The 27,380-nt window shown below is 39.1% G+C and overlaps 1 protein-coding gene across 4 annotated transcripts in view; it reads right to left on the reverse strand.

Moving 5' to 3' along the window:
* st3gal3a (ST3 beta-galactoside alpha-2,3-sialyltransferase 3a) overlaps positions 1-27,380 on the reverse strand; it is a 144,949-nt gene that overhangs the window by 115,377 nt on the left and 2,192 nt on the right. For all 4 annotated transcript variants that reach the window (XR_007898568.1, XM_051711407.1, XM_051711406.1 and 1 more), the window contains exons 2-3: positions 14,247-14,395; positions 249-291 (exon numbers count right to left, since the gene is read on the reverse strand). Coding sequence is in view for 3 of the 4 variants with exons in the window: in XM_051711407.1 (XP_051567367.1) it covers positions 249-291; positions 14,247-14,355 (152 nt within the window). In the remaining variant the exon portion in view is untranslated. The remainder of the gene's footprint in view (positions 1-248; positions 292-14,246; positions 14,396-27,380) is intronic.

A 27,380-nucleotide genomic window follows, 5' to 3' on the forward strand; every position in this document is an offset into this window, starting at 1 on the left:
CTATTGCCCTCTAGTCTAGATTACTGAGGTTTGTTACCACCACAGCAATGTAAGAATGCATATTATGTATGTTCAACCAGAACGCACATTAGCAATGCGCAGGCCAAGTGCCTGCACCTAAAATAGTCATCATGTTGGCAGTGTGTCTATGCTGCTTTTAAAATGCTGCCTATGTAGGCAGTTCACTGGGGTTTGGAACAGAACCTTACACTTATGGCGAACTACACACTCAGTAATGTGTTACTTACAGTTTTCCATCAAGCTTGGTAAGGAAACCCTGCTTGTCGTACTCTGAAGAGAGAAGAAATACAAGAAATCAACAGAGTTTCCAAACCTGTAAGAGAAACGAGAGGAGAGAGATACAGCATAATATTCTCGCTGTGCCAACAGGAAGGGATCAGAGGTTGCGCTACAAATACAACGGATACAAATGATCCATCAATTTGATGGATTGGGTTGTACATTTTTCATCATGCTTTATTTTATCTGTCAGTAAAATATTGTAACATTTGGTCTTTTTAATGGAGCATTGAGCATGCTTACATGCATGATTTTACACAGATTATGTTTAATAAGCTGACAACATGTAAGGTTATATAAACGTCTCTCCTTTTCCTTTACTGGGGTAAGTTCAAAAACGGAAAATTTAAAAAACGAACAGAACAAGTTAACCAAATTTCGTGGTGCTCTTTCCAGCTTAACAAGCTCATTTTTGGTAGTTATTAGCTTATTAGTGTGCATGTAAACACACTCATTTAAATTACAAGAACTTCTGTTGTAAGAGCACTTTAAGTCTTACCAAGCAATATGTTGCTGGTTCTTGGCTTTTTCTTTTTCTTTTGCACTCAAAATGAGAAAAAGACAAGACACTGCGGCCTTGCGATCTGGATTTAACAAAAATATCCAATTAATTATTCCACAAACTCTCCCAAACTGTTTTTGCAGGGCAACTTTTTTTTCTTCAAAACCCTATTACCATACTTAAGAATGTTTCAAATGTAGGTCAACACAGTAGACCAGACACCTTTTTTTATCTGTCAAAATGATGGAAAGCTTTTTGAATTATCTGTTATTGATTGTAGAATTTGGTAAATGATTAAAAAGTTTCTGTCAACGCAACCTCTGGAAGTGATGAAGTTAGTCGACAGAAAAGTTATCTAATAAATATTGTAAAAGGAAGAAGGTTATAAAGGGAGGAAATGTTCTTGTTGTGTCATAGAAAGGAATGTGAGAAGCTATAATTGTTTACAGCCCAAAATGGACAGTAAGAATGTGTTAGCAACTGTCACACAAACATTAAATTAAACATTCGATTGTATATACCTGTCAAGTCATGTGCGTCTGTGACCTGTGATTCACTTGAACGCTATATAAAAAAGGAAGCAAAGCACTTCACAAACTCTCATTTCATGAAGCCATGAGTCAAACAACATTTGAAATTGGGTCAGTGGATATTCAATTTCTTTTAAAAGCCTTTTCAAAGAGTAAACGGGTCAAGGGTTTGTTTTATAACCTATAAATGAACAAGCAGCCAGGCAGATGTCATGTACAAATAATAAGTTAGTTGGCAGTAAATAAAATCAGACTGTGATAAATGAAGGCTGGTTGACATCAAGTAAAAGAAAAAAAAAAAATCAACAAATTTTGAGACTCAAGATGCTAAATGGAAAAGGAAAAGGAAGTAGAAAAATAGATGGGAGAAATCACAATGAATGCTAAATATATCGTCTGTAGGAATGGAAGTCTCACCTTTCAGTTAACAAGAAAATTTTCTTGACAATTTTTCTAACTCAAGGTGGAATGATCACTTCTGCTAATCAAACAATAAGGCTCTTTATTGACCAATGCCGAAAATCTCAAAATAGCCACATATTCGCCGATTAATCAGCCAGGTCACTTTATCAGTCTACAGCTAGCTGTGAGCTCCTGTGCTAAAAATCCAGCAAAAAACTGCAGGGCTGAATTAAAATATGATTAACATTGAAGCGAGCCTCTGACCTGGCGAGGAGATCTGCCAGGAGGAGTTTGGAGAGAAGCCGAGAAAATTCACAGAAAAACGCACCATATCTGGATGAAGAACGCAAAAAGAAAAACTTAAAAAACTTAAACCACACACTAGCACACAGAAAAGCCTGCATTGTTCTGGGCAGAGGGAAACTAGTTTCCTGTTCCTGCCTATATGAGACTACGAATGAGCTGAACTATAAGCAATATGGTAGCATTTGTGCTTCATTTCCTTATCAATTTGATGCTGCCTGGTAAAGAGAAACTGTCCTGAAGCTTTTGTCTGTTGTACAAGCCAAAAAGCACAATGAAGCATGCTATGAAATTCTGATTACTAACAAATGCTGATCAGACTCAGTTACAGAGATTATTTCCAGTTACACAGTACATGAAAACTGACGAAAGAGAGAGATCTCATTTATATTGGCAGGGTAAACAGGCTCTAATTACTTATGACTTTATTACCTAAAATACATAAACAACTGTATGGCATGTTTCCACGATGATAAAATCAAAAAGCATTCTTACTAAACTTTAAAAAGTGTTTTGTCAGGTAACCTTAAACAGGGGTTTTTAAATTTTTTGATGCCAAGGATCCCCAAATATGATGACTGCCCTTTGAGGGACCCCCCTCCTAAAAAATACATATTTTGCTATTTATTTTCATGTATAAAGATCAATTTAAACTGTGTGAGAAACACTGAAAGTGTGATACTTAAAAGATAACTTAAATATTTTGCTTTTATATTGTTTTGTACTAGTCAAAAAATTATTAAAATATTATCTGAAAAAATGTTATCCTACTTTGCATTAAGTTGACAGCATGTTTTTTTCAACCCAATGTTTGAGTGACGTTAAAACCCGTTTATTTTTTTACTAACTTTATTAACCCTTTTTTTCCCTAGAAATTTCCCATGGATCCCCTAGCACCCCCTTCCAGCACCTTGAAATACATTCACTAAAGAAATTTCCAATCTTATTTGGGGGGGGGGGTTTACATGGAATCTACGCCCCTGATTATGATGAAACTCTGGTCTAACTTTAATTTCTGACTGGATAAGCCAAGTTCAAAGCTGTTGTACAATCTGTGACAGGACATTCTATATTAAAGTGCCAAGTTGCTATACTACTTGACAACTGTAAATGCTCTCCAGTTACGCTATTACTTTGCAAAAGAATTTAACAATATGCCATGAAAAAGCCAGTGGATAATCACAGACATTTTTAATCGCATACCACAAAATTTGGTTGCACATGCAAGTGATTTACGTGCATTGAAGAGGGTTGCGCAAAGAGTAAAAGGTCGATCTTGGGATTTAATAATCGATATTGAGAAAATCATCTGAAAATCATTATCTTTACCCAACCCTAAGAGGCAGTGAGTTTCAGTCATTGTACCACAATTAAAGAGACTTTATCCTAGTTAAAGGCATTCTTCTTGTCGTGCATAACCCCTACCCATGGTAAAATTCAACACATGGCCTCTCGTGGTTTATTGTTTTAGTATCAACTATTTAAATCAAAATACAAATCGAAAATATGTTACCATCCAGCAATAATCAGCTATTGCTTTCAGGTTTGCTTTGTGTTTCTCAATTCTCTAATTGTTTTTGAGAAGTGAAAATAGTATCAAAAGTAACCAGAGTTTCCTTTTAATTTTACACTGCGACAGATGATCTGGTTAATGCTGCACAGCTGTGAAACTATAGTACAGCTTGCACAAGCTGAAGTACAAATGAAGCCTTCTACAGAACAGATTAAACCTAACAGAGTCTTGCTTACCTCCAAAACAGCAGAAAATCACTGCACATGAGGTGCTTTCATGACACATAAATTATTTGAGAATATAAAAAAAAACTGATTTGCTTTCACTTGCTTTTCAAGAGGAATATACTGATTACAACTGTATACATTTTAAGCATACTTTAATCATAGTAATGATCAATTTGTTCATTATTATCTCAGAGACATTGACCTTTAACTTGGCTTGCCTGCTACTTTGTTGACTGATTCCAGGAGGCCAACACATTCAGTGATGGGGTCTTAGCTTCCTCATCTGGCCACAATAACACAGAAATCTATTTATACTTGAGGGTCTGTCCCATTTTAAAGTGTGACCACACACGTCATCTTTTGCCAAACAGGAAATCTTGGTTAAATAACATACAGTGAGGTGGGTTGTGTGGCTAAACCAACATCCTCAGCTTTAGGTATGATTTATTGGGGGAAAACCAGATAAGGTAAAAAGGGTTGCGAAAGTTTGTGACATTTTACTTGAGAAATGTGGAAGAATAACAAACACAAAAGCATTTGCATCGTTAAACATTTTTCTCATTGTAAACCTTTACTCTAATAACTTTGTTTACCAAATGAGGGGTGTGGTATTTCTGCACAAAAGTGATATTTGTGTACATGCGTATATAAATCAAGTGATTGTAGCACTAACATACCTCCTTTCTATGTAAATGAGGTTTCTTATAAAATGCTAAATTATTCACAAAACTGCAATTTGTCTGGCGCAGTTAACATTGCACTATTACTGTCTGCAGAAAACTATTTTTAAGGACCAAAATGGGATGCGCATAAGGGATAATTTTTTATTTTTTTGGATTTACTCCCCTTTTTCTCCCCAATTTGGAATGCCCAATTCCCAGTGCGCTCTAAGTCCTTGTGGTGGCATAGTGACTCGCCTCATTCTGGGTGGCGGAGGACGAACCTCAGTTGCCTCCACATCTGAGACCGTCAATCCGCGCATCTTATCACGTGGCTTGTTGAGTGCGTTACCACGGAGACATAGTGCGTGTGGAGGCTTCATATTATTCTCCACGACATCCACGCACAACTCACCACGCGCCCCACTGAGAGCGAACCACATTATAGCGACCATGAGGAGGTTACCCCATGTGACTCTAGCCTCCCTAGCAATCAGGCCAATTTGGCTGCTTAGGAGACCTGGCTGGAGTCACTCAGCACAACCTGGATTCGAACTCACGACTCCAGGGGTGGTAGTCAGCGTCTTTACTCGCTGAGCTACCCAGGCCCCCTGCAAAAGGGATAATTTAATCATTCAACTTTTGACTAACTAGATGCTACTGCATTTTAAATCATATCAGAATAGAACAGCATTAAGATTAATTTGCAAAACTCATGGAAGTCAGGATCTATAATGTTCTGATCACTTGTAGCCTGCCCTTCGAGACCTGAAAAATGTAATGTTTGCTTGAACATTTATTTGAGTTATATAGTTGTAACATGTAACATGCTGAACCCAATTTTTAGCAGCTTAAAGAAATACCCTGGGTTCAATACAAGTTAAGCTCAATCGACAGAATTTGTGGCACAATGCTGACTATCACAAAAAATAATTTCGACTCATCCCTCCATTTCTTTAAAAAAGAGCAAAAATCGAGGTTACAGTGAGGCACTTACAATGGAAGTGAATGGGCCCACTTTATGGAGGGTTTAAAGGCAGAAATGTGAGGCTTATAATTTTATAAAAGCCCTTTTTAACTGTCAGTAAAAAATATTTGTTCTCTTTACAAAAAAAAAAGAAGAAAAAAAAAGAAGATTTTTACCATATAAAGATTTTTAATTTGCAATAATAACAAGAAATTCTACAGCTACAATGTATCTTCATGACATCTATATCATAACCTCATGCGACCCCGCGTCTACATTCATGGACGTTGTATCTTGGTTTCGCTATACACAACGCATAATTTAATTTAAACTAACTGAATACTGTTCACAACAATCTAGACTGTCATTTAAGGGTTAAACTTCTGTCGCACCACGTCATGTGACACAACGCAATGGCGTTGATTTCCGTGAAGCGCTTCGTTGGGCGCAGAACCAACAAAAGTACCTCTGGTAAGAAACCTCTTTAAGTTTTTTAATTGAAACCTGTTTGGGTGTAAAGAGTAGCGTCTCTAGTTTTGTTTGATATGCCGCTTTAAAAACTGTATTCATTTTTCGCGTTAGCACGCTGATAAACATGGTGTCTACATATGTGGATGTTGGGACATTATTCCCTCAAAAGTTGAAAAAACATGTTAATTATTTTAAATAATGTTCAACATTAACACATTTGTAGGTCATTTCGCTTCATTTTAAGCACTGAAAGTGCAAGCCCTATTGTTCTTCTAAGGATTTTTCTTAAATCTTCTTCTTTTCAAGGTTTTCTGTACTTTTGGGGTACTTAACGTGTGAAAACTCTTGAAAGTTTGCACATACATCAGAGTCGTCAGCCATTAGGGTTGGGCAAAGTTGCAGGGTGGGGGGGGTGTGCGCAGGGGCAGCTCTGTAGCGCCACCTAGAAGATGGGCATGTTCAGGGGGCTCTGTAGCACATCCCTTTTGAGCTACTGTCACCAAACTTGTACACATATAGATCTCATCAAGCCGGACAACTTTCACTCTGACAGTCATAAGCTCCACCCAACAGGAAGTTGGCCATTTTGGATTGTTTGAAAAATGCATGCTCTGTAATTTGAAATACTCCTCCTAGGGATTTCATGTTACAGGTACCAAATGTGGGTGACATCATGCCAAGATACTGACAATGCTAAATTGATTTAATATTTCACCACATCAAACTCCAAATGCAAAAAACATAAAATAAATGTCTGTGTTTGTGTTGCAAATTATGATTTGTTTATAGGCTATATGTGACACTGCAGAACAAAGCTGTACATCATGTTTATATAGGATAATTATTCCAAGTTTTTTCACAAGTAAACAGCCACAGTATTCAGCTCTGAAATCATTTATTAGTTTTAATTTAACTAGAAGCTGGCGAGACTTGTGTTGACAGTGTTTGTGTAATTGCATAGTCCTATATGTTAGCTAATATTCAAAATATTTGTTTGAAAACATGTTAGGTGCCGTTCACATGCTGGAATGCATTGTTGTTGCACTAAAATTACACGCAACGCCACAAAAGAGCAAAACGTAAGTGTCTCGAGACGTTTAACAGTTTAGGATCTTTTTAACTTGACATGGCATCTAAAAACATGAACAAGCTGTCAAATACATCTATCTAGCACACATTTACATTGAAATCAATTATAAAACAGCGCGGACGGACACAAAAACGCGCTCAATTTGAACGGCCCCTCAGTGTAAGACTAGAACTCTTCAGAAAAGTTTGATCACACTTGCCTATTCTTTATTATTTGTTACTGCACATTTTAGATTTTAGAGTATAACATCATCAAAACTAAGAAGTAACACAAAAGTATGGAAATTATGCAGTGACTAAAAGAAATTAAATCAGAAACATCTTCTAATTGAACTTCTTTAGTGTAGCCTTTTGTCTATTCCAGCTCTGCACACAGTTCATTTTCTCAATCAACTTCAGGTGCATCCTGGGATGCTTTTTAATATTTCATATACAGTTGTGCTCAAAAGTTTGCATACCCTTGGAGAACTGGCAATATATGTACAATTTTTAAAGAAAACATGAGTGAGCAGGCAAAACACATTTCTTTTATTTCTTATGGGATTCATATTCAACTGTAGGTTATAACAGAATGGCACAATCATAAAACAAAACATGGCAACAAAGAAAAAAAATTAAATGACCCCTGGTCAAAATTCTGCATACCCTTAGTTCTTAATACTGTGTATTGCCCCCTTTAGCATCAATGACAGTGTGCAGTCTTTTGTAATAGTTGTCTATGAGGCCCCAAATTCTTGCAGGCGGTATAGCTGCCCATTCGTCTTGGCAAAATGCCTCCAGGTCATGCAAAGTCTTTGGTCGTCTTGCATGAACCACACGTTTGAGATCTCTCCAGAGTGTCTCGATGATATTAAGGCCAGGAGACTGTGATGGCCACTCCAGAACCTACACCTTTTTCTGCTGTAACCACTGGAGGGTCAACTTGGCCTTGTGCTTAGGGTCACTGTCGTGCTGGAAAGTCCAAGAGCATCCCATGCGCAGATTTCGTGCAGAAGAATGCAAATTGTCTGCCAGTATTTTCTGATAACATGCTGCATTCACCTTGCCATCAATTTTCACAAGATTCCCGTGCCTTTAGAGCTCACACACCCCCAAAACATCAGTGAGCCACCACCATGCTTCACAGTGGAGATGGTATTCTTTTCACTAAAGACCTTGTTGACACCTCTCCAAACATAGCACTTATGGTTGTGACCATAAAGCTCTATTTTGGTCTCATCACTCCAAATTACAGTGTGCCAGAAGCTGTGAGGCGTGTCAAGGTGTTGTCGGGCATATTGTAACCGGGCTTTTTTGTGGCATTGGCGCAGTAAAGGCTTCTTTCTGGCAACTCGACCATGCAGCTCATTTTTGTTCAAGTATCATTGTATTGTGCTCCTTAAAACAACCACACTGTCTTTTTCCAGAGTAGCCTGTATTTCTCCTGAGGTTACCTGTGGGTTTTTCTTTGTATCCCGAACAATTCTTCTGGCAGTTGTAGCTGAAATCTTTCTTGGTCTACCTGACCTTGGCTTGGTATCAAGAGATCCCCAAATTTTCCACTTCTTAAAAAGTGATTGAACAGTACTGACTGGCATTTTCAAGGCTCTGGATATATTTTTATATCCTTTTCCATCTTTATAAAGTTCCATTTCCTTGTTACGCAGGTCTTTTGACAGTTCTTTTCTGCTCCCCATGGCTAAGTATCTAGCCTACTCAGTGCATCCACATGAGAGCTAACAAACTCATTGACTATTTATACACAGACACTAATTGCAATTTAAAAAGCCACAGGTATGGGAAATTAACCTTTAATTGCCATTTAAACCTGTGTGTGTCACCTTGTGTGTCTGTAACAAGGCAAAACATTCAAGGGTATGTAAACTTTTGATCAGGGCCATTTGGGTGATTTCTGTTATCATTATGATTTAAAAAGGAGTCAAAAAAACTATGTGATAATAAATGGCTTCATATGATCACTATCCTTAAATAAAAGACAGTTTTTTTGCATTATGAGTCATATTTTCAAAATCAATGCCAAAATTTCACAATTTCTGCCAGAGTATACAAACTTTTGAGCACAACTGTATTTCATATGCTGGACACTTGTTGGCTACTTTTCTTTAAAATAAATAAATAAATAAATAAATAAAACAAATAAATAAAAGTTTTGTATAGACATCTATAATTAGGCACAATTTATTTTTGAGTGCAGAAATAATCCCAAGCCATAAGCCATAACCATAAGCCTTTAGATCAAAAGGTTTTAAGATTATGAGAAACAAATTAGTCAGTGTCCTTTGGATTGGTTGTGTAGGCTATATTCATTTTATATTTATAAGTTCTTGAAATGAATTGTATTTACTAACTTTTACTATTGTAGGGCTTTACTGGTTGTTTAGATCAGTGTTACTATCAGAGATAATTGATAATTATTTCTGTAGTTATTAATTAATATTTAAATTAATCAACTGAATCTAACTCATTAAAACCTCATATGGGGCTCCAGTAAATGTAGTGTGCTACGTTTAGGAGCAAGTTTGGTTATTAGCAATAATTAATAATTATCAAAGATAATTATTAATTATTAAAATCAAAGAACATTGATGAGAATCAATGTTAGCTTTTTTAAATCGTTTAAATCAACAATTATCAAAGATAATCGTTAATTGTTAACATCGATGGAACATTAATTAAAATTAACACTAGCTTATTGATCATTCAAATTCAATCATCAAAGATAATTATCAATAATCAAAAATCAATAGGATATTAATAAGGATTAACATTGACGGGGCACCACCCTGGAATTAGGGACTAATAACCAGATAGTAAAACAGTCTCAATATTAGATTGTTTTCTTAGGAAAATCGACATCCGAAGAATATCAATTTTCGGGAAAAAACAATGAATGAAGGTTTGAATCCGAGCACTGACATCCCGTCAGCATGACACAGGCCTATGCAAAACAAACCAAAACACTTCTCTTTGTAATATAAACAAAGTTTAGTTATGCAGTAATATCAATTAATAATTAATACAATGCAGTCAATAAACTTCCGACTTATAACTACAAACTAAACAGTGATATGATTAGATATAGAAATAAAATAATCCTATAACACATAAGGTGTGTGTGTGTGTGTGTGTGTGTGTGGTAAGTACGAGAGAGAGAGAGAGAGAGAGAGAGAGAGAGTGAGAGAGAGAGAGAGATGATTAAGTGACAGCCCTAAAGCCGATTTCGTGATAGTGGGAGAGAAAGCAGCTGTGTTTATCATTCAGAGACGTGGTGGGCGGCTCGTAAAAGTCCCGCGTTATTTGACTCTTTAATGGATGAACTCAGTTGCTGTCTCACCCGCGATGGCGAAATTTGCACAACAGTCCAATTTGGTTGGACCACAATACAGCAAAACAAATTTGTGATTATTAATACCCTGAGTATTAATAATGAGCGGACATGGCGGTCCGTAAACTGTACAAGCAAAAACCTTGAAACACAAGAATAACAGACTATAATATTCTATCTCTGCCCAGATGTAAACCTCTTACTTGAATCGCATGAGGACAAAGGTAGAATGTGTTTTCCTCCATCCTTTAACTCTGACCCAGTTCCTTGAGGCTCGGGTGATGACGGGAGGCCGTTTCCTCGCTCTGTCGGCGGGCGGTACGGCTGTTGATTCTCGGCGGGCTAGCGGAGAACTCAGAAATGTCGACTTGATTGAAGATGGAAGAGAAATCTTTAATCTCTTCACTTCTGTAGGCAAACGGATGAAGATGCGAATTGCTCGGCGGTCTCCTTCGGATCCGTTAGAGTGTTCGGTTGAACACAGAGTAATCTCAACTCGTCCAGCGAGATGGAGATTGTATGGCCACAGTTTCAAGTCGGACGTTACTTCCTTGTGCCACGAGGTTGCACCGGAGAGCAGCGAAGAGCTGCGTCCACACACTGCAAACAAAGTCGCTGGAAGCAAATCCCGGAAGCATTTCAGAGGTATTTCAACTCCTGATGATGTCATGTTTGAGGGACGTTCTGTTGTGTGCCTCATCCAATAGGAGTTGAGAGTTCGATCCTTTAGTGAGCAAAGCTTCATGGATTTGTAGTCTGTTTTGGACTCCCTTTGTTTGATTTTGGAGCGATTTTTATCAGTAAGATTTACGACTTGGAAGGTGGGGGTTTGAGTTAGGTTTTTACGACTGTATTAGGCCTGCCTTTGTCTTCTATCTGAATACATGAGGCCCAACACTATTTTTTATTTTATTTGCATTGTATCTTGCTGTGTTTTGCTATTGCTGTAGATAAATCAAGGATAACTGAGTTTCAAGTTTTTAGTTTAAGATTTTTTTTTATTTGTAATGATTTTGTAAGTTAGTGGAGAGGAGACAGGAAATGACAGGGGAGAAGAGTGGGAATGGACTCGAGCTCGGGTCACCCGTGATGCATTAGCACCACATGTCATGAGCGCAGCCCACTAGGCTTCAGCTCTGACAAGTTTTTAAGCTTAAAGTAACCATTTAAAGTGATTTTAATAAGGACAATTTTGAAATTTTACCAAAGAATTTGGTCAAATTAGCTTCAGAAAAAGTGACTTTAGCTGAAAGATGAGTAGTTTGCATCCCTGGTTTAAATATCAGACCAAATCTGATATTTCCTGATAGAGAGATGTGTTTGAGTTTGATGTGGTGAAAGATTAAATCTTTGCAAAAAATGAATGCTTCAACAATACCAAACACGGCACAAACCAGAAGCGAGAACAAACGATGAAGACAGGTGAGATTGATTGACATGGGGTTTAGCCTGTGCAATTTCATGGCTCCCAAAAGCTATTTTGCTAAATACAAAGAAAGGAATATGTTATGATGTTTCTTTTAACGGCACAAACCGGCACAAATCGAGCACAAACGAACAACACCGGTTTGGAGTGATTTGGACCACACGGCATGTAAGACGGCCTCTTTAGCACCCCTATTTTCACCTACAGTCACCAAAATTGGTACGTATATAGTCCTCATCAAGCCGGAGAACTTTCATAATTATAGTCATTAGGTCCACCCAACAGAAATATTTTGCAATCTCTGAACTTTTAAATACTCCTCCTAGGGGATTCATGAGACTGTCACAACATTTAGACAACATTATGCCAAGACATTGAAGATGCTAAATTCTGAACAGATTTTTCATATACTGAACGGTGTTGTCATGGCGAGGCATTAAATTAATGGTGAAAATGGGAAACAGGAAGTGTCTCATATCTTCTGTGTTCAATGTGTGATTTACATAAAAAATTAGATGTATGTTTAGTCTTGGGGGCTAAACACATGGATGTGACTATTTTGGAGCATGGCCATAGAGATGTTAAATAGTACTCTTGTATTTACCCAAATTGCTTCAGAATTGTTTAGGATAATGTTAAATGCATGGGTCCATTTCCACCCGGTGGCTTTCGGAAAACAATACATGCATTTGGCATTTAACTTTAGCATATCTTCTGTGTGCATTGTGTGATTTAGATCTAAATAGACCTTTTTCACACTCAGGGTTTGGGAACGTGGAAGTAAATGTCTGCAGGGTAAATCCTTCGACAGCGGTGAATGGGAGTGAATGGTAGATCACAGCAAATATTATTTTCACTTACCCATTTGCTCCAAGACCAAAAGAAAAAATCCACTATTATGTTTGAATGATTAAGACAGTAAAGTGGGAGAAGATGCCAAATTTACTGTCACTCTCTCAGCACCTGCAATAGAAACCCCCTCGCAGCTGTGGTAATTCGTTTTTAAAACTAATTCCAGGGTAATATAACAAAAAGCATAATGTTATAAATTTACACTCAATATTTAAAAAAAAAAAATTATAATATAAAAAACTGTAAGATTTACACTGATTAATAAGGCGGAAACGCGCCATCACAGTCTGTGAAAAAGGTCTATTGAGCTGCATGTTTGGTAATGGGAGATTATCACAAGGATTTGGCTATTGTGGGTCACGGTCATAGCGCCACCAATTGGCAACAGAAAGTGTGGCACTTAAAACAGTCTTTGAAATAGTCCTCTTACATTTACCCAAATCGCTTCAAAATTGTTTAGAATAATGTTAAGACACTGCTGATGGAAAACTGTGAAGGGATCCTTGATATCTTTAATAGTATTGTCATGGCAACAGATTAAATTACATTATGTTGTAGTCAAACTGGAATGGTGGCATATATCTGTTATGCACTGTATGATTAGGGTCAAAGTTTACATGAATGTTGAGTTGTTGTGGTGTACATCATGCATTGTTTTCCGAAAGCCAACGGGTAGAAATGGCCCCATGGTGCTTGGGCTCGTCATCGCTGCTTTCAGCTATATTGTATTTTGTTATCACTGTACAATATGGTTCTATTCATTAACATTAGTAAATACATTCCTATATTTACTGCATTTCACACTGAGAATCAGTGGGTTCATCCAAAAGCTGAAAAATCTTGCTTTCAGCGGCTTTATATGGAGTTAGGATGAAATTAAGGTGCATTTCAAACTGTTCTGAGGCCAATGCAGACAGACAGCACAGTGGAGGTTAAGTCAATCACTAAATAGGTAGCAAGGGGTCATCCTATAGCTTTCTATGCAGCCAAGTGCATTCACTCCTAAAATCTGACCAAAAGTCCTGTTTCAGGCTGCAGATGATGTTTGGACCACTAAACATGTTTGGCAGACATGGGACAATGGTAATCAATACTTAGATTCAGAAATTATAATGCTAAGTTTTATTTTAACATCGCTGGCAGTGATTGGATGATGCTGGCCATTACTTTGAATAAGAATTATTTACTGTATTTAGCTTTATAGAAAATCAGCTGTAATGTCTCAAAAACATGACTAACCAACACTTTTTGCTTGTTTATTAAGGTGCTACTAGTTACAAATCAAAAGGGGAAATGGAGGGTAAACACACTTTTACTGGAAAATGTTCGCTACAAAACATTACCGATTCTTACTGATGCTTCTAAGACTATATCAAAAACCTTGTCAGTTGGCCAGCTAGATAATGTTATCATGGTTACAACTTTTAATTGTAGAAGACAGCAGAAGCAGTATTTGCAACAACAATAGTACTGTACAACACACAAAACCAAATGTGTGAGTTTTTCTATCTTCGTGTACGTGTATATTTATGAATGGCCTCGGGCCAGCAGGACATCCTTATTGTTGAGCCCTGTTTCTCCTAAAGAATTTTAGGAGAAACATCTGAGACAAAGCTGGTACATAACAGAGAATGCCTTCAAGTCTCCTGAGCAATGAAACTTTCCTCAGGATATACTCACGAGATTTCTGGACCAGGGTCCGTAAGTGCAGTCTTCCAGAAGAATAGTAGAGGAACCCCAGCACCAGCATGGGACAAAGAAAAAACATGAAGTTCCGTGTGGACTTCATCCTTGCTATCTCACACGAGGCTTCATGTGCTCTAAAACACCTGAGAACACAAAAACACACACACCACAATGACTCATCTGTAATCGTCTACATTGCGTAACACAGATGTGTACTTGAGAACACATGGACAATGTTCTCAGCTGATGATGATAATATCATCATGTCCAAATATCAGCCTAGCTTGTATATAGACTGGTACAGTCCTTACATACAGTGCATCCATAAAGTATTCAGACTCCTTCATTTTTTTCACATTTTGTTATGTTGCAGTCTTATGTTAAAATGCTTTAATCTACACTCCATACCCCATAATGACAAAGCAAAAAGCTGATTTTTGATAACTTTGCAAATTTATTAAAAAGAAAAAACTGAAATATCACATTGACATACTGTATGTATTCAGACCCTTTGCTATCACACTTGAAATTTAGCTCAGGTGCATCCCATTTCTCTGGATCATCTTTGATGTTTCTACACTTTGATAGGAGTCCACCTGTGGCAAATTCAATTGATTGGACATGAAAGGCACAAACTTGTCTATATAAGGTCTCACAGCTGAAAATGCATATCAGAGCAAAAACCAAGCCATGAGGACAAAGGAACTGCCTGCAGAGCTCAGAGACAGGACTGTGTTGAGGCACAGATCTGGGGAAGGCTACAAAAACAATTAGGCTGCATTGTAGGTTCCCTAGAGCACAGTGGCCTCCATAATTCTTAAATGGAAGAAGTTTGGAACAACCAGGACTCTCAGAAGGGCTTTGGTAAGAGAGGTGACTAAGAACCCTATGGTCACTCTGGCTGAGCTCCAGAGATCATGTGTGGAGATGGGAGAAACTTGCAGAGGGACAACCATCACTGCAAAACTCCACTGATCTGGTCTGATGAAACAAAAATTGAACTGTTTGGCCTCAATTCCAAGCGACATGTCTGGAGGAAACCAGGCACTGCTCATCACCTGGGCAATACCATCCCAACAGCGAAACATGGTGGTGGTAGCATCATGCTGTGGGGGTGTTTTTCAGCGGCAGGGACTGGGGGACTGGTCAGGGTTAAAGAAATCTGAACACAGCTAAATACAGAGATATCCTTAATGAAAACCTAGTCCAGAGTGCTAAAGACCTCAGACTGGGCTGAAGGTTCACTTTCCAACAGGACAATGACCCTAAGCACACAGCCAAGACAACACAAGAGTTGTTTAGGGACAACTCTGTGAATGTCCTTCAGTGGCCCAGACAGAGCCCAGACATGAACCCAATCGAACATCTCTGGAGAAACCTGAAAATGGCTGTCCACCGTCATTCCCCTTCAAACCTGACAGACCTTGAGAGTATCTGCAGAGAAGAATGGCACAAAATCCCCAAATCCAGGTGTGCAATGCTTGTCGCATCATACCCAAAAAGACTTGAGGCTGTAATCCCTGCCAAAGGTGTTTCAACTAAGTACTGAGTTAAGGGTCTAAATACTTATATCAATGTGATATGTGATAAATTATCGAAAATCTGTTTACTTTGTCATTATGGGGTATGGAGTGCAGATTGATGTGGGGAAAAAAATAATTTAAAGCATTTTAGCATAAGGCTGCAACATAACAAAATGTGAAAAAAATGAAGGGGCCTGAATACTTTCTGTATGCACTGTAGATGTAAATACATGTATATCTTCATGTATAACTTTATCAACCAAAACTTTTAAGAATATCTATATAAGGGAGTCACGTGACGCCATGCGAGGGGCGGACGTGTGAACGACGAGCTCTGCGCACTTTGCTAATATTATTACTATTTGTGTCATAAACCGGTGAGATTCGATACACCCTGATTCTTAACTGTACTAGTAAGACAATATGTTAAAAAAAATTAAATCCTCGAGCTCTGGAGATATTAAAAGACACTTACGTGTTCGGGCTGATTCCCCAGAGCAACAGACTGAAAGCCTCAATTCGGACGGTGAACTGAAAGAAATCCGGCGTGAACTGATGAATGTGTCAGCAATGCTGATGAAAGTCATTGCAGATTTGGAGGATCTTGCTGTAATACGTCAATAGATTACTTCCATGGAGATGAAATTCATGGAGTTGGTTACAAGATTGTCGGACGTCGAGAGACTGATCATTATCTGGAGTCATCGGAGATGAGTCAATTGGTGAATTAGCTGCTAATCCGCTAGCGACCAAGGTGGATTTGGAACGTGTTTGGGAAAAACTGGAGGATTTGGAGAATCGTTATTGATGAAAAAATGTCTGAATTGTTGGAATTCCTAAGGACGAAGTAGGCCAAGATATGGTGAAATTCCTAGACAAGCTCTTCCTGAGTCTGCTCAACATAACAGGCCATAAGCTGGAAATCGAGCAAGCTCACAGAGTCCCGGCTCACAGATTCGCTGAGGGAGACAGGCCCCGATCAATTCTGGCCAAATTTCTGAGGTCATCCGATAAAGATCTCATGTTGCGCGAAGCCAGGAGTAAAGGAAAGCTTTCTTGGAAGAACCACAACATTTTCTTGTTCCCAGACTTTGCAAATTCGAATTCAATTGCAAGAATCTCTTACATCAACGGAAGATCGCTTTTGCACTGATGCTTCCGGCCAAACTGAGAATAGATATTAAGGATGGCCGCAAAGTATTTACATGTCAACAGCAAGCGATGTCCTTCATAAAAACATTGGAGTGAGTAAGCCATTTGGTGTTTCTCATGTGGCCACCAATTGAACTTGACTCGCTGAATATACTCTTGACTGTCTGAGTAAGCTGGGCGCCATTTATTTTCTTTTTGTGCTGGTTCCGCCTAGCGGCTGGAGTTTGTTTTGTGGAATACAACACCTTCGGGACAGTTATGGATAGGGCTGGGCGATAAAATGGTATCTGTATTTATCGACGGTACACCTTTATGATAACGATATAAAATTTGATATAACGCTCGATAGTTTCACATAAATGCAATAAAATTTAAATAGAAATGAAGTTTGGTTGCATGAACAACCCTCAAGCGTGCGCCGTCCCTGGATCATAAACAGCCTATCATATGGCTTGATAAAGGAGCGCTCTACGAGTGACAAGCAAACAGCCAATAACAAGTTGTGTTGCTGTGGGGTTCGGTTGCGCCATCGCCATGTGACATCAGAACACACGAACATATGCGACAATGAGTGCCATGCCTGCCGGCGATGAGGAGACTGTGAATAAAAAAGGATATGTCAGCTCGCCAGTGTGGCAGTTTTTTGGTTTCTTTACGTCTGACCAACATCAGAACACAGTTGTGTGTAAGCTTTGCAAAGAAATGTCCCGGCCAAGTATGGAAACACAAGCAACTTATTTCATCACCTTAACCGCTCCCACCCTTTGGAATATGCAGCATGTCGTCCGCCATGACCTACATCTACCTTACCTCAACAAACAACCCACAAGCAGTCCACGATGGAGAGGTACTCGGCAACAATGCCTTATGAGAAATCCTCCAAACGATTTTTGTAACATTTTATTTATTAAGTTCAAGAGTTTCTTTAACACTTATTTATTTAATCTTCATATAAGATATAAGAAAGAAGATATTTGTTTACATTTAATTTTGCTTTTGACTGTTAAAACAAATTATTTTTTTGTTTGCCTTAATAGAGTGGGTAAATTAAAAATACAGTGAATTTTAAACCTTTTTCTACTGGTCTTTGTTTAAAAAAGGTTATTAAAATGTATCAGTAATTACCGATACCGAATGATATGAAACATTATACCATAATACATTTTTTAGCTGTATCTCCCAGCCCTATTAGAAATTTTGTGGAACCATTAGAACTCTCTAAACTGAGGACAGAGCAAAAAAATTATTTTAGATATTATGCTACAGAAGCTGGCTCCACTTTTGTTAGAAATTTATACGGAATCATTAAAGAATGGAAAGCTTCTGCCAACCATGACACAAGCTCGGATCAGTCTGATTCTTAAAAAAGAAAAAGATCCAAGCAGGTGTAAGGATTACCATCCAATTTCCCTGATCCAGCTAGACGTTAAAATATTGTCAAAAGTTCTGGCTAACCAATTAAGTTATAACATCTCTTATACATATAGATCAGGTGGGGTTTATTCAGGGTCATAGCTCTTCTGATAATATTAGGCGTTTCATCAATATCATGTGGTCAGTGGCGAATGATCAGGCTCCAGTCGCTGCCATCTCACTTGACGCTGAAAAGGCGTTTGATGTGGTAGAATGGGATTTTTAAGATTTTGGAAATATACGGGTTTGGGAAAACTTTTAGCAATGGCAAGAGAGGAATAGAGTATTTTTTTAATATAAATTCTGCACCTGCATTCCAATCTACATCTTGATGTAATCATGATCACGCAAAGTGTTTTTATGAGCTGAATGGGAGGCTAAACAAGAAGTTAAAATGTGATGAGACTGCAGTATACCCAACAGACTCGTGCATCACGTGCAAGCCATTTTCGCATCAAGAGCAGGTAGCGCTTCACTTTCTGTTAATTGCACGAGTAAACGCGCCCGCTTTGCTTCGGTCAGACTGCACGGATGACAGCCTACATTCCATGTTTCATTTGTTTCCTTTTGCTTTCAGAACAACATGTAATGCAATAAGAAAAACACCACTATTAATCCTTGAGATTTCCAACCCAGTATACAGGTACACCCTCCTTAAACCATGGACATTCAAAATTACATTAAACGATTAAAAGAGAAAACATAAAACCACATGGTGGGGTTCAGAAATCTGAGTCTATTCAAAATATAAATTGAACCTGGAAATAAAGTTTTAGGATTTTGCAGGTGCGATTAACTGAAAAGGGCTAAATAGTTGATATGCTTGTGATGCGCGAATGGCTTGCACGCGCAGCGCGAGTCTCATCACACTTTAATACTGTTTAGCCTCCCATTCATCTGATGAAAACACGCTACGTGATCATGAGGAAGGATTAGGCTACTTCAAGATGTAGAATGGAATGCAGGTGCGAAAAACGTCATATAAATAAAATAGCCTGCTCCTCTCTCGCTGTTGCTTGCGTGCAAGTGTTTAAATGATTACAGTGACATAATAAAATAAATATTTAAGATTCCACACAATTTCGTGATCAGTCATCAAATAAGCAAATTTGTGACATTAACTTTGTTAACTCATAACAAAAAAGGACAAGTTTACTTTCATTAAAGCACTTTAGATGCTCTGAAAATTCACATGCAGGATCATGATTATATCTTAAATCATCGGGTTTTGCACAAAATTTTCACTCAAACTGTTTAATATCATTTGTAATGAAAAATATCATAGGCACAGCCATTGACCAGGAAAATAAAAAATGGCACTCCATGTCAAAAAGGTTGCCGACCCTGCTTTATAGACACCCGGTAGCGGTGGTACAAACAAATGGATTCATTTCAGATTATTTTACTCTGGATAGTCTTTCCACATTATTGTTCTGTCTTGCCCTGGAACCATTAGCAGCCGCGATAAGAAGGGAAGATGATTTTCCACGGGTGGTGGCGGGAGGTATGGCGCATAAGCTTTTGCTTTACGTAGGTTATATTTTGTTATTTGTCTCCGATTCTACTAGATCCATGCCTTGCCTCCACAGAATTATTAATTCCTTTTCTAAATTCTCAGGATACAGAGTCACTTGGTCTAAATCCGAAGCTTTGGCTCTGACAGTGTACTGCCCAATAGCGGCTTTCCAGTCGGGCGCCTTCCAGTGGCCTATACAGGGCATTAAGTATTTGGGCATTTTATTCCCAGCAAATTTGTCTGATTTAGTTCATTCTGATCGCTTAATAAAAAGGTTTTTGAGTGATGTGGGCATTTATTTATTACATTTATCTATGATTACTCCCTGTTAATTCAGAGTCTGGGGGACGGACCTTTAACTTCTAACAAGAGATTATGGGAGAAAGATTTAAACTTGGTATTGGAGGAGGAAGTGTGGGCTAGGATTCTAAAAAATGTCAAGTCTGCATCTAGAGATGCAAGGGTTCACCTTATGCAATTTAAGATTTTACATAGATTCTATTGGACCCCCACTAGATTATATAGGCTTGGTCTTAAAGACACACCCACTTGCTGGTGATGCCAATCAAAAGATGGAGACACAATCCATGTTTTTTGGGGGTGTGCTACACTCTTAAATATTTTCTCATCAAAAAACAGTAAAGAACTGGCAGCAGAGTTGCCAGCATGTTACTGTAAAATTAACGGTGTCTTGCTGTTGCTGAAATTAACAGCTAGATACTGTTTTTACAGCTACAGCATAAAGCTGTCAAATTACATACTATCTACTGTTATTGAAATTAACAGCTATGTTCCCAGCATGCACTGCGGCATGAAGAAATTACTTCGATTTTTACCATTTACTGGTTTATTTTGACGTTGTTTTTGTTGTAGTCTAAGTTACTTGGATTTTAATGTTCAGCACTTTCTTATTTACGTAAAAGTATGTTTGTTAATTGTCACCACTGTTCCATTTTGTATGCCGAGATTTGATATCTGTGTGTCTTGATAACAACTCGAGTTATGCTGTAAATTCATCAAACGCGAGTTATGCTGTTAATTCATCAAAAACATCAAACACTCAATTTGCTGATATAATTTTGCTGAAATATCCTTTACTGTTTTTGCTTTTATGGTTTTATGTGTAATGCATCACTATTGCCACATATAGTGCCATTTGCAAGGTAGTATCAGACATTCAGGCTGACCTTAGGTTGTGTCTTCAAGGTAGCACAGTGCAATAACATGTGTTTTACTTAAACATAAATTGACTGGCTGGAAGAACATAATATAATAATAAAGAAGGTCCAAGGTGCCAGCTCAAGAGATCACTAATCACCATAATGGTGACTTCAATCAAAACACAACTACTGATAACAAAACAATAACACTAATTACACTTTAAAGACTTCTATTAAGTCTAAATAAAAACTGTAGTAGTTTTTTTTTTTTTTTTTACAATTTTTGTAGCTCCAATTCATTTGCCAAAGCATACATACTTATTCAAGTGCAAAGGCTTATGGGTATTTCACCATTATATAACCCACAATGCAGTGCTATACTGTTATTTTATTGTGTACAGGTTGTTGTTGTTTTTTTTTTTTTTTTGGTTTTTTGGTTTTTTCATAAAAAATACACTGTTCAATCCTGGCAAAATTGTACATTTAATATGTACATTGCTTCAAAGGTTGATTTTTTTTATTTTTTATTTGACTTCTAATTAGACAGACAAGTGAAGGCTGATGTGAGATGATAAAGAACAGAGGAGTTGGTCAGAAACATCATGAACATTAACCATGTGCCACAAACTAAAATTTTCATGGGGTGGGGGGGGTTAAAATATACGTTTCAAAATGTCACTATAGCTTTCACCAAGATGAAATCGTGATTTTAAATGTTCATTTTCCCCTAATGCCTTGCATAGAACAGCTATTTACCGTAAAACTAGTCACTTCACAGTGAGCCTGCTCTTGATCTCCCAGAATGCAACATTTTTAACAGCAAATTACTGTATTTAAGAATCACAGTAGATTGCTGTAGGAATTTGGCCGTAAATTTACAGCAATTTTTTTACAGTGTAAGATTCAAGAATTTTGGTTGAAAGTTCAGAGTTGTATGTGTGACGCTCTGAGCAATCAAATTTTACTTTGTCCCAGACTCTGTATTTTGGGTGATGGGGCGGTCATAAATTTGGGGGATAATCACATTAAAAATTGGGTTCTGACCAGTCTCATGATCGGCAGGCAAATAATTTTAAGGTGATGGAAGTCGGATGGAGCACCCTCTTTTTCGTAATGATGTGTGGAAATGGGGAGGGTGGCTGCTTTCGAGGAAGTGGTAAGTAGAAGGCTGGGGTTTTGGGACTTATTTGTTAAAAAATGGGGCAATTATTTAGTTTTTTAGGGGGGCTCTCTGGGAGGGGATGTGGAGAGTGTAGTTTAATTATGTATGTTTATTATATTTTCTTTTTTGTTTTTTTGGTTGTGTGTGTGTGTTATTATGTGGGACCACAGGGGTGTTCATTGGGGGTCAGGGTTGGGTTGGTGAATGGGGAGGGATATTAGTGGGGTTTGAATGTGAAATGTTGATTCATTGTATATGTGTTGGGTTTTTCTTTGTGATGTATATATGAATCAATAAAAAATGTTAATTACAAAAAGAATATCGATATCATTTTTTGCTTATCGCCCAACTCTATCACATGGATATTTATTCAAGTTTTTTGCTTATTTTCCAAAAGAAAACAAAAACTATATTGTGATATATACCATTACCGTGATATAAAATTATTTATACCGTGATACAGAATTTTGGTCATATCGCCCATCCCTACATGGTATTACCAAGATACATGTCCAAACAACATGGTACTAAGATGGTAAATGTCCACAAACATGGCATTACCACGGTACTTTTTCTTAGTGTACCCAATTCAATGGTATCATGGTAATAATAACATGACAATATGTTGATAATTACCATGGTATTTAAAAGGAACTCCAAGGTACTTTAAAGAATACTATGGTATTACCATGATGTGAAGGATGGGTATACCATGGGGTACTATCCTAGGACTCAAGGATGGCGCCGAGTATGGCTGCTGCGTTGCGAGCTCCGACACAACATAGTAGTGTTTTGTTTGTTTTGTTCACAATTCTTATGTTTTTTTATCTTGGATGTTGTCTGCCTTATTGTCTACGACAGACAAACACTTTTGGACATTGGTTCAGCAATTTCACACCGTAAACCGGACTTCAAATTTCTCAATGCCGACCCACTGTTTACAAACACGCAAGCGGAGCCCTTTGTCTGGGCAGCACGGCAGCGGAAACGCAAAAGGAAAAGGGGAAACAGAGCCGGCGTTCTCATCAGAGTAAGACGCCGTGCAAATCGACCCCCGCTACCCACTATTCTACTGGCAAATGTTCAGTCTCTGGATAACAAGCTCTGCGAGCTGAAAGCGCGGATCTCTTTCCAACGAGATACAAGGGACTGCTGCATTATCTGCCTTACGGAAACTTGGATGTCTGTGGAGATTCCAGACTCAGCCATTGAACCCGCGGGGTTCTCCGTGCACCGAGCGGACAGAGCGAAAGACCTCTCAGGTAAAAGCAGAGGAGGTGGTGTATGTTTTATGATCAACAAATCCTGGTGTGATCAGAGGAACGTACATTCTATCAAGTCTTTCTGCTCTCCTGATCTGGAATTTCTTATGCTTCTGTGTCGACCATTCTGGCTACCGAGGGAATTCACAGCGGTCATTATCACAGCTGTGTACATCCCCCCACAAGCCGACACAGACCGGGCACTCAAGGAACTGTATGGGAGTATAAGTGAGCAGGAAACCACACACCCTGAGGCCGCGTTCATTGTGACCGGGGACTTTAATAAAGCCAGTTTAAAATCAGTTGCACCAAAATACCACCAGCACATTAGTTTCAACACACCGGGACCGGGTTTTGGACCATTGCTACTCTCCCTTCCGGGATGGCTACAAATCCCTCCCCCACCCACCATTTGGCAAATTGGACCACTCTTCCATTCTGCTTCTGCCCGCTTACAGGCAGAAATTGAAACAGGAAGCACCCACCCACAGAACGATCCAGTGCTGGTCGGACCAATCAGATTCTACGCTACAAGACTGTTTTGATCACACGGACTGGGAGATGTTCCAGTCCGCCTCTGATGACGACATCGAGCTTTACGCTGATAGCGTAATGTGTTTCAACAGAACGTGCATAGAGGACGTGGTTCCGACCAGAACAATACGGATCTATCCGAATCAGAAACCTTGGATTAATAGCGATGTTCGTGTGGCACTTAATGTGCGGACCTCGCATCTTTTAATTCCGGGAACGCGGAGGAGCATAAACAAGCCAGTTACGCCCTCCGAAAAATCAGAACTGCAAAACGACAGTACAGGAACAAGATTGAAGGACAGTTTAACACCACCAACTCTAGAAGCATGTGGCAGGGAATTAACATCATCACGGACTTTAAAGGGAATAAAAACTCCGCCATGAACACCGCTGCCTCTCTCCCGGATGAGTTAAATACTTTTTATGCTCGTTTCGAGGGAAATAACACCGCCCTCGCGGAGAGAGCTCTCGCGGCTGAAGCTACAGAGGTTAGTTCACTCTCCATCACTGTAGCAGATGTAACCCGATCCTTCCGACGGGTGAATATCCGCAAAGTCATGGGCCCAGACGGCATTCCGGGCCACGTCATCAGAGCGTGCGCGAACCAGCTGGCTGGTGTATTTACGGACATTTTCAACCTTTCCCTCTCTTTGTCTGTAGTCCCCACATGCTTTAAAACATCCACCATTGTGCCTGTTCCAAAACAATCAAAAATATCTTGCTTAAATGACTGGCGTCCTGTTGCTCTGACCCCCATCATCAGCAAATGCTTTGAGAGACTAATCAGAGATTACATCTGCTCTGTGCTGCCTCTCTCTCTTGACCCGCTACAGTTTGCTTACCGCAACAACCGCTCCACTGATGATGCCATTGCATCTACAATACACACTGCTCTCTCCCACCTGGAAAAAAAGAACACTTATGTGAGAATGCTGTTTGTAGACTACAGCTCAGCATTCAACACCATAGTGCCCTCCAAGCTAGATGAGAAACTCTGGGCTCTGGGCTTAAACAGCTCGCTGTGCAGCTGGATCCTGGACTTCCTGTCAAGCAGACGCCAGGTGGTTAGAATAGGCAGCAACATCTCCTCATCACTGACCCTCAACACTGGAGCCCCACAGGGCTGTGTTCTCAGCCCACTACTGTATTCCTTGTACACACATGACTGTGTGGCAACACATAGCTCCAATGCCATCATTAAGTTTGCTGATGACACGACGGTGGTAGGTCTGATCACTGACAATGATGAAACAACCTACAGAGTGGAGGTGCACACTCTGACACACTGGTGTCAGGAGCACAACCTCTCCCTCAACGTCAATAAGACAAAGGAGCTTGTGGTGGACTTCAGAAGAAAAGATAGAGAACACAGTCCCATCACCATCAATGGAGCACCAGTGGAGAGAGTCAGCAGCTTCAAGTTCCTGGGTGTCCACATCACTGAGGAACTCACATGGTCCATCCACACTGAAGTCGTTGTGAAGAAGGCTCATCTTCCTCTTCTTCCTGAGACAGCTGAGGAAGTTTGGAATGAACCGCCACATCCTCACACGGTTCTACACCTGCACTGTAGAGAGCATCCTGACTGGCTGCATCTCCGCCTGGTACGGCAATAGCACCGCCCACAACCGCAAAGCACTGCAAAGGGTGGTGCGAACTGCCAGACACATCATCGGAGGTGAGCTTCCCTAAATCCAGGAATTATATACAAGGCAGTGTGTGAAAAAAAGCTCGGAGGATCATCAGAGACTCCAGCCACCCGAGCCATGGGCTGTTCTCACTGCTACCATCAGGTAGGCGGTATCGCAGCATCAGGACCCACACCAGCCGACTCCATGACAGCTTCTTCCCCCAAGCAATCAGACTTCTGAACTCTTGATCTCCCACGATCAAATACATCAGCACTGCACTTTATTACCCTTACTCTTATATCTCACACCGGACTGTCATAAATTATATTATTATTATATTATATTCTCTCTTAACAACTGACTATCAACCGACAGCCTGAATGTCAATACAGTACAATACTGTACATTCTATATATACTATATATACTTTTTAATATATTTTTATTTTTTATTTTTATTGAATGTGTATCTGTATAGTGCGTATTGTATACTGTACAGTGTATATTATTATTTGTATATTGTTGAGTGTAATTATGTGTATATCAGATGTTTAAATTGTGTTGTGTTAATTTGACGTTATTGTAAATTGGTACTGTCTCATTAGTCACGACTGCTATGTTGATCGGAACTGCACCCAAGAATTTCACACACCATTGCACTTGTGTATATGGCTGTGTGACAATAAAGTGATTTGATTTGATTTTGATTTGATGATACATGTCCAAACAACATGGCACTACAATGGTAAACATCCACAAACATGGCATTTCCACAGTTTTTTTAGTGTAACCAAGTCAACGGTATCAGAATCAGAATCAGCTTTATTGCCAAGTATGCTTACACATACAAGGAATTTGTCTTGGTGACAGGAGCTTCCAGTGTACACCAATACAAAAACAGCAGCAAGACATAGATAATAATAAAAAAGAAAAGTAATTATACACATACGTACATACACACACAGACACACACATACATACATACACGCATACACATACGTAGTGCAATCTAATACAATCTGTTATCTGTTATGTACAGTGCAAATACAAATCTGTTATGTACAGTGCAAATGTGTTTTTGTTGGGGGATTTTTTGGGGGTTTTTTTCCAGAGGAATGAAATGGCAGAAGAGGTTGGATGTGTTGGATAAATATAAAAAAGACTAAACTGTGTACTGCACATAGTTATTGCTCAATGGGGCAATTTAACTTCATGAGATGGATAGCCTGAGGAAAAAAACTGTTCCTGTGCCTGACGTTTCTGGTGCTCAGAGCAACAGTTCAAAAAGGTAATGGGCAGGGTTTCCCGCCTTTTTCCTCACTCTGGAAGTGTATAGTTCTTGAAGGGGGGGCAGGGGGCAACCAATAATCCTCTCAGCAGTCCGAACTGTCCTTTGAAGTCTTCTGATGTCTGATTTCGTAGCTGAACCAGTTATTGAAGTGCAGAGGACAGACTCAATGACTGCTGAGTAGAACTGTATCAGCAGCGCCTGTGGCAGATTGAACTTCCTCAGCTGGCGAAGGAAGTACAACCTCTGCTGGGCCTTTTTCACAATGGAGTCAATGTGCGTCTCCCACTTCAAGTCCGGTGAGATGGTAATGCCCATTAACCTGAATGACTCCACTGCTGTCACAGTGCTGTTTAGAATGGTGAGGGGGGTCAGTGTTGGGGTGTTCCTCCTAAAGTCCATAATCATCTCCACCGTTTTGAGCGTGTTCAGCTCAAGGTTGCTTTGACTGCACCAGACAGCCAGCTGTTCAACCTCCCTTCTGTATG

This window comes from Myxocyprinus asiaticus, chromosome 12 (genome assembly GCF_019703515.2).
Source record: "Myxocyprinus asiaticus isolate MX2 ecotype Aquarium Trade chromosome 12, UBuf_Myxa_2, whole genome shotgun sequence".
Taxonomy (NCBI): Eukaryota; Metazoa; Chordata; class Actinopteri; order Cypriniformes; family Catostomidae; genus Myxocyprinus; species Myxocyprinus asiaticus.